This window comes from Anopheles nili, chromosome 2, assembly GCF_943737925.1.
Source record: "Anopheles nili chromosome 2, idAnoNiliSN_F5_01, whole genome shotgun sequence".
In the NCBI taxonomy this organism is placed as follows: Eukaryota; Metazoa; Arthropoda; class Insecta; order Diptera; family Culicidae; genus Anopheles; species Anopheles nili.
In genome coordinates, this window is record NC_071291.1 from 9,805,125 (window position 1) to 9,814,163 (window position 9,039).

At 46.3% G+C, this 9,039-nt stretch overlaps 1 protein-coding gene across 2 annotated transcripts in view; it reads right to left on the reverse strand.

The window, feature by feature from the left end:
- The window catches only part of LOC128721011 (polypyrimidine tract-binding protein 3), a 29,648-nt gene extending 22,880 nt beyond the window's left edge, over nucleotides 1-6,768 (reverse strand). For both annotated transcript variants that reach the window (XM_053814714.1, XM_053814713.1), the window contains exon 1: nucleotides 6,648-6,768. In XM_053814714.1, the coding sequence (XP_053670689.1) occupies nucleotides 6,648-6,738 (91 nt within the window). In that variant the 5' untranslated portion in view covers nucleotides 6,739-6,768. The remainder of the gene's footprint in view (nucleotides 1-6,647) is intronic.
- Between the last annotated feature and the right edge of the window lie 2,271 nt (nucleotides 6,769-9,039).

Genomic DNA, 9,039 nt, shown 5'->3' on the forward strand with positions numbered 1-9,039 from the left:
GTTCCGCCAGATCGAATTATACGCGATAGCGTCACAATTTCATCCTGATGTCACCGGAACATTTGTACAGCGCGCGTTCCTGCTCGGCGGCGATAATGAACCGTCGCGTGGCGTGAGCTGCGTGGAGTAAAAACTCCAAAATTGCACCGGAAAGCACGGAACCAACTTTGTTGTTATGCATTATCAATAATTTAATTGATTTTTAATTACTGCAATTAGCGACCGTTTGGCAGCGGCGCTGGTGAAATGACGATCGGCTTGTTGGATTTTAAACGCCTACCAACGTCAGCCAAACCGGTGCTGGGGGGAGGTTTCGATTGCGATTTTTGAGCCCGGCAGTAAAACCGAAATTACTGCCCAGCGTGAGCCTAACGAGCCTTTTCCACAATCTGCTTCAAATGGATTATCGTGAAGCGAGGGACGCTCGTGCCGATCGGGCTAAGGAACCGGAAACGTTTGATGAAACGCGCTCGAATCGGCACCGGCACCGGTGTTGGAAGGGGAAAACGAGTCAATATTTGATGATGCTCAGTTTTTCCGATAAGCCCAACCGTAACTCTTCCCCGTTCAGGTTCGAAATATTGGGCTTAAAAGTGAAACACAGATTAAACTGACGTTTCATTCCATTAACATCAGCATCGTCGAACGCTCATAGCGTCGTGAATGGATGCAAAATGTTGGACATTTTTTAATCTCGCAATCAGATCAAAGCTCAAATTGGCCAAGCAAACGTGGGTCGTTAAGCAAATTGTCGGGGTTTACTCTGCCTAGTTGGGGGAAAGAACGAGAAGAATCGGATCGAATTTATTCGTTTCGCCTTCATAACGTTTACGAAACGCAGCACCAAACCCCAACGGTGGCTGTTATTAATTTTCATTTTCAATGCTTCATGCTGCTGCTGGTAGCTTATTTCTTTTTTTGTAACGATTTTTCATCAACGCACCCTCTAGTCGTTCCTATCCGTGCGGCCTAATAATACTGCCGCCATAAGAAAGGATCATCCTTTTTCCAGTCCCTTCCTGGCGCCTCGAATCAACCGTCCATTTCCTCCCCGGCGGCGAATGGAGATGGATGTAGTAGATTATTTTTAATGATCTCCCGTGGCCACGGCGCACCCGAAGAAAGGCCACCCGCAACCCGGAAAGGCGAGAAGAAAAACTACCTTTGCCGACAGGTGATCCGAGGCCTCGGGCATGATTAGGTATCATAAGTCATTTGGGGATACGCTTTTTGGTCGTTCGCATATTTGCCTGCGGGCGAGTGAAAAGAGTGCAAACGATGGACAAGCAAGTATCGTTGGTGTGGGTGACTACCTGCTCGTGTGGACCTTCGAAAGGAGACCAGCAGGACGAAAAGGATAAACTTTACTCGGTAAGGTCGACGAAGCGGTTGTGAGTTTTCTGTAGCACCTGCTGTACAGATGATCCGTCCCTACCACATTGACATTGCGAAATGTGTTGAGATATCCTTCTTAGGATTGGTCATTCGATTCATCACGAAATGGTTCACTAGGATGAAAGCGCAATAGTTTTGCGGGAATGATGATCAGAAATACAAAACAAGCTGCACTAAATATACCAACCTTACGCAGGTCATTTTTACGCAGGTTAATACCATGCGAAACGGTAGCAATGGCATCGAAAATAACAGCAGCTCGATGAAATACTGCTTGAAGCCGAACGGCTTTATTCCGCAAAACAATAACAATCCCTGCAAATGGTATGGCCTGGATAGGCACAAGGCATACGCGGCGAAAATGCAGGCTTCGACGCGACATTTCATTTCGACCTGCTAAATTATGCATTACCGTCCATTTAATCAGCGCCATAATTTCACCTAATCTATTCATTACGCAGTGAACATTGATGGATGTAAACCAAAAAATTACTGCATTCACGATTGCCATCGCTGCACCACCGAATGCACTGTGATTTTCGAGACACAAACAGTTTGTTGCCCGTGCCGCTTACAAAACTGAGTTGTCGTTCGTACCGGACGACTGACGCAACGGGAAAGGGGATCTAATTCATCAAATATTGAATCAATGTTGCATCGAGTCACTAATTTCACAACGTGCAGCGGAAGCAAACCATTCAATGCTGCCAATGTTCTATCATATCGGTTTACTGCCGACGAATCATTGCACGGGGAGCAAATCCATGGTATTCGAGCGCGTTGTAAAACACAACCGTCATTATTGATTGCCTTTTCTCATTAGTGCGCAGGCAAAACCGGTAAATAATAGGCTCTAATATGGCTCCCTAGTGGGTCGTTTGTCGAGGAAATTTGTTTTTTGTTTTTGGAAAACTTTTGGAAGGTCACATAATTGTGGTAGAAGAACTGCGAGAATATTGCATGTTGAACATGGCGTAGGGTTTGCTTGTTCGATTAGTATAATGTTTAACTTTCTGGATAATTTTATATCAAATTAAATACAAAGCTATTGTAAACCACGATGCTAAACGTTGGGAATTCACAAAAAAAACCTTCGATGAAAGTGGCACAAGCCCTGTATCATGTGCCAGAAGGGAGAGCGAGTTAATTTTCCTTGTGTTTATGGTACACGTTGCAATGTGTGCGTTGGGAAAAAAAGTTTAAGGGTGTCGCAACCGTACGGTGGCCAAGAAGCAATGCGTTATCGGCAATCAAACGCTCGTCTGTAATGAGCGATAGTAGCGCGCTTGGCGGACGTTGATTGGTAACCGATGAAATGGAACCCTCGTTGACGTGAGTCGTCGAAAGGTTTGATAAAGTTATTATTGATTGCGTTGCCGAAGGCGTGCTCCATGGAGGAAGTTGTTTCGACATTGCATCGAGCGGAAAAAGGCCATGAAATCACGAATTCGAATCCTCTTTCACACGGCACAATCATTAGCTGATGTAAGGGAGAGTAGTTCTAGTTTCATGTCCGAGCAACAAACTTGATTCTAACAAAAAAAAAAACCTGGGAAAAGAGTGCCAGCAGTAAGTCGTTACCAAAGAGGAACGATGAAGGATGGAGCAAAAAAGCCAACCTAAAGAAGCAGAGGCCACCGACCAGTATGTTTGCCCCGTCCGAGCAAGTGAGGAAAGTAATCAATTAACCTTCGCACTTCCCGTTTGGTGGCTGATGGGTAAGTTCGAATGCTTCAGTGAAAGTGAATAATATTGATTTCCGCTCAGAGCTGCTGTGGCCGCACCTGAGCAGGATGAAGCCGGTCAGGCCTCGTGCTCCTGTTGCTGTAGAAGCCCCATAACTGATCTCGAGTGCCCTGGAACCATCGGGACTCATGTGGGTTCGTTTCAAGGTACCACAAGCTTTTCTTAGTGTACGATGATGTAATGAATGATCTTTAGTCCTCGTTCGTTTTCATGGGAAGCGTCTTACGCCGTTGCACGAACGTGGCATCAAACGGTCGACTTTTTCACGTAATGTTGGCGGTCATACTAGTGTGGTTCCATCAGTCGTTACTTCCAGGGAGCGCAAAAAACCTCACACAAACACACGGTCTCACTCTACCGCCACAAACACCATCTGTGAAATGAAGATAAATGTGATTTTTCCTTCCGTATCGACCGCACGCTCGATACTATGCCCGGTCGAGGTGCGCTTGAGCTTGAGGTTGCATGTGCTTTAACGAAAACGTTCGGCAGTACTGGAATGGTTCTGCTTGGATGAAAGTTCGATGATTTATAATAAATATTAGCGACGAGTGGAAAAACTTTACCCAGCTAGTCCGCCAGTTTCCGCGCGAGACTGCTCCCAGATAGCGCACAGGCCGCCCTTTTTTCATTACTTTAATGCGTTTTTAAGTCACCCAGTACTCTCGGCGGCGGTTCTGGCCGATGGATGGATGAGGACGGTGGCGAATGATGCTTCAATCTCTTTAAGTGTCCATCAGTTTGGGGAGGCCGCGCGGCGATTCACAACGTCAAATTGTATGCACAATCGAAACTGCTGTGTTCGCGCCCGAAAGTTAGGCAATATAAAAACATGCCCTCTTGGGCTTCAAAATTGATGGCGGCCCACTCTCGAGGTGATCTCAAGAGGGTCCATCCTTCCGAAAAACGGAAGAAAAGAGAGTTAAACAGTACACGGAAGCATGGATGAAAAAAATGCCCTCATGCAACGTCGGAAAGGATGGCATCGTAGCACGAGAGAAAAGTTTGAGCTCATAAAATCCGTTCCGAGCAGTAAATTGGTGGTGAATTTAACGATCGTCTACAATCGACGATAGCACACCAGCGACAGGGAACGGAGCGTTTTGCGTGCAGGTGGCTGTAAAAAGTAGTGTCGTTATAAATTTGGTTTCATTAACGTGCGTAACTCGGTCGGCGATGAGCCTAATCGGAGTAGAATGCACGCGGAAATCGAGAAATAATCATTTGCCAACCGGAACATGGCGGTCGGTGAGCCGGTGCAAAAGAAAAGCGGTGGATATTTCACCACCAGCGTGTACGCGGACGAGCGAACGCTAATTAACTGTCACTAAGCATTATACGTGCAACAGAAATGGTAATGAGGCACATGAAATGGTGGAGCACATGAGCATATACGCCTGGTGCCGGTTGGTGGTGGTCCGCTTTAATAAAGTTGTGCATTATCGTTTAATTAATATAATTTATTAAAATTGCTCACTGCGGGAATGGTGCGTGTAGGTGTCAAAGGAAAATGCGAGGCAGGATGTTGACAGGGGCGCTGAAGCATGCTTCGGGATGTTGAACATCGAGTATGGCACAAATCTGTGAATTACCGCCGTGTGGCCACTATCCCTGACACCGGTATCCGGTATGGATTCTTGTTTTGTTCAAAACTTTGTTTCCCACGGGGATGATTACACTGTAACACTGTGAGCCATGTGCTGGAGCTCATTTGTAAATTAATTAACGAAAGTTACATTCATCACAAAATCATAATGACCGCCATATTGATGATGGGCATTTGCTGAAGGTTTAGTAAAATGTGCATTTAAACAACACGCTCAAGCATGCTAATTCTTACGTTAATTCATCTAACGCGATCTCGTAAATGCGAACCACACAAACAAATATTGATAAATGAAGGAGCAAATTAGCACAATCGCAAACCAGCAGCAAAACTTCAGATTTATTTGCCTAGTAACAGTGATGTGGTATTGAGGAACAAACCTCGGCGACGAAATGCTTTCACCAATTTGCTTTCGCGGATGACATCACAAGTGTATCCGGGACACAGAATATAAGCCACGGATTTCAGTAAAGAGCTGGAAGCGGAGCGCCGGGTTGGAATGCTGAAAGAGTTATGTCAATTGTGCGAGCGGGAAATGTCTCCTAGCGATGGTTTTCCTTTACCTTTCCCATGCCACTAGAGGCCCAACCTGCTCTGGTTGGAACTATGAATAAAACATCATTTAGCATCCCGCAGCTCGTTCGCTCATCGCTCCGAACAAAAAGCCCTACGGGGGTGAACCCAACCCGGTTAAAAAGGTAAAAGTTTTATCTTCTTGTTCACCGGAACAATACCACCCTAGAACTGTCGATGGAGCGTTCCCTACCGGTGTTCCTTCTTTCTCGTTAGCCGTCCCGGCACCTTTCCCTAGGGCGATCGAGAACGATGTGGAATGGTGTGAGCGATTGCGGATCCATCCGTCGTCATGTAGCTTTCGCTTGAAATTGGAAATTAAATGATAACAGCTGGTTGAGGGCTTTCAATGCGCGCGTGTGTGTGTCCACCCGTAGGGGTTGACATTATCGGATTGTTGCTTGTTTCCTTCGACTAGCGCGGGAACAAGCACACTGGTAGGTGGTTGAGAAATCTAGCACCAGCAGATATCGGTGCTGATAGAAAGTGGAAGTTTTTCTATTCTTAGAGAATTATGAGAAGCTTAATGCATGATCTCGAATGTTTTGAGCCTCTTTCAAACTTCGCCCTGCCATATTTTATATCTCACCAGCCCGATCAGCCTTTGTGGGATCAACGTGAAGCACGTGAATCGCGTTCCGTGCGAACTTATCACGAAACAGGCGTACGCCAGGGGCGACGACGGCATGGGCGAAGACAAAGATTATCATCTTCAAATAGAATCTTAATGTTTGGGATTGTGAGTGGAATCCCGCATTCCCTTTTCGTCCTGAACGTTGTCTGTCGGTTTGCATACCTTCCAGGCGCGTGCGGCTCGATAGCGAAGCGATCATTCGCTTGCTTCAAGACACAAACGAAGGATAGTAGTTTTTTTTTCTGCATGCTCTTATTGTTTATCTATAATCAAGCTGCAAAGCGGTTGCTCGACCGTACATCAAAGGACCTGTCTGCGAACGACACATACTGTAGGGAGGCCCATCATTCCCACACAGCGTCCAACCCACCCAGGCTGTATCACTGAAAGTTTGTCTTAAATTTGCCTCATTTTCCACCTCAACGAGTTTGTGTGTTCACTTTGTCAAGACGGCATAAATGGCGGTCGCTGCCGGTAACTGGTGACTATTGTCGCTTCGCCCTGCATCGGCGGGCAATTCTATTTAATTATACGAACGCCCACCCCTAGGGCCATCATTGCGGGAATGTTGTTGCTAGAGATAGGTGGATTCCTACGGACCTCAAGTGTCATTTTTCTTGCGATTGTTGCGCAAGGAAAAGCCTGCGGCATGGCAGGTAAGTGGAAACAGGATGGGAGGGATATTACACTTACTGATGCCCATACCGATCACTGTGTTGGTGCTGTCCAGTTTAGCTTTCTTCGTGGCGAGATCCTGGTTGTTGTTGTCCGATGCTGGCGCCATAACAGCTGCTTGACTGAGTAATTCGTCGCTTCCTCGCTGCAGAGTGCGTGAAAAGAGAAATAGCAAAGAAATAATATAGTTAGTAGATGTTTTAAAATCATTAGCATCGATCGACTGATTAAAGTTCTGGCAAAGTCCCACAACGAGAGCTTGTCACAGATGGTGACACACCGGAGTTTGTTCAATAAAGAGGAACATCCATTCGCGATTTCGTCATTACGACAGGCGCGTAATTATCACACACGTCAGTGCACGATTTCGCTGCCGTGATTCATTTATTTGCGCGTCCAAATGACGTGTGCGGGCGGTGAGTTAATGTGTTTTTTTTTTTCACTTTTTTTGGAGGGGTTTGCGCTGGACGAAATAATTCAATCAACGACGAAACCGCTTCGGTCATACACCCGGACGAGTGATAAGTGGAAAATTCCTACAAACCCCGGTTCATGCGAAGGATCGTACGTCTCTCTAGGGAACCACGTTGCCCGGGAAACGTAAAAAAAATCATTTTCACGCCGAGCAAACAAAAGACAATTTATATCCACGGAAGCTTTGCCCATCCGTTTGTCGGACACACCGGCAGAGGAAATCGAAAAATTTTCACATTTAACACCCTCCCGTTAACCCGCCGTGGTGCGGACACTAAAGTGGATCATTATCCTGGACATTTTCCCCGGTGGCACATTCGTTCGTCGCACAAATGTACCCTAGCTGCAGCAACCGAGCCTGAAAGCTTGTGCCTCATTCGCGGTCCCGTTTATGATTCATTGCCACGGGGGTCTTCCTTCCGTATTGCCTCTTTGTTTTCGTCGGTCGATCAACATAAACCATTTCCATCCAAAGTTTCCCGGTGGTTTGGCGCAACAAAAAAAAACCCAAAACCAAAGGCCTCGCGCAGTTACCGTAACAGCGCACATTAACAAAAACAGTGGGAGATGAACACATCCGTCGGAGGCCATTTTACCGACCAAAACTCATTGCGCGAGGGATTGCAAAAAAAAATACCGAAGGGTACTGTAAAGGGGCAGAAGAACTGACGTTTTTAACGCAATTGGAACCATCGACTGGAGTGGAGTGGTGGCAACTTGTCGGTTAGGGTCTACTTGACCAAAAATAGCGCTTCAAATTGAAGCGGGCTTGTGGGTTTTTGTTTCTGTTTGTGTTTGGTACGGAAATGTTTTTTTTTTGCTGACAGGTTGTGCATTTAACCGATGAAGGACTCTCTCTCCCAATTAACCAGTCGAGGGCATTCCAATAACTTCATTTACGCGCAATTGAGAAAACATTTAGAGCACTAGTAATATACCAGTAATTGAGAGGCGAAGAATTGAGCAATTGAAAATTGAATATTGGCAAAAAAATAGACGGAACATCATACGTTTGTGTTGGATGATTCATCCTTCACTGTGAATTTCTCTAACTGAGGTTTCATAGCGCTTCATGAATACATTGAGCAGCTTGCGTAATGCTTTACACGATAGCTATGTCTTTATGCAAGATTTCTCCTACGAGAATGTTTAATGTATTTTTTGCGTTACAAAAACAAATACTTTGCACAGATTCTAAACTCCGTAAACGTATGAAGTTGGTTGATGGAGCTTAAGCTTGTCCTTCCGGCTGTTTGATCGCCATCCATTACTCGTATCCCGTTGTCAAAGGAAGATTTCATCATCTTTAAGAAACCACCATCACCGTCTCTTTTCTTACGGATTCAATGCCGAAAAGGCTTAAAAGGCTACTACGTCGACATCGATCCGGTGGCGTCGTGAAAACGTAAACTTAACTTAATCCGTCACCGAAGCCCTCCCACGCTACTGCACCCTTTTCCCGCAGCTGAGGCTGTGTACGAGCTGTCAAGTAACGAATCGCAACAAAAGAGTCACCCTCTTCGCGCGCAACCCGCGAGGCACGATTTCCCAGCCCAAGGCAAGGAAGCCATACAGGCCACACGGGAGCGTGTGTATGGGTGTGTTGGCAGCCCATTTCCCGATCTCCTTTATACGCCGACGCTGGGTGGCGTTTGATGCCCAAGCGACAGCAGTAGGATGAAGTTGAAAAGGAAGCGAACAGTTGAAACCGTACATGGTACTTCTTGGCCAGAGACGGCCACAGCTACGAAAGGAAAGCGCACACGTATGCTAGGGGCGTCGAGGCGAACCAAGGCGTATTACACCGGTACTTAAAGGTGTTCCATCCACTCACGCCACGGTGGCCCTGCAGCTTAGCTTCTTTCGTACCATTTGCTGACAGATGGCGATACAACAGCGTGGCTGAGCGTCGTGGAACGACGTTGGAAACGGGAAA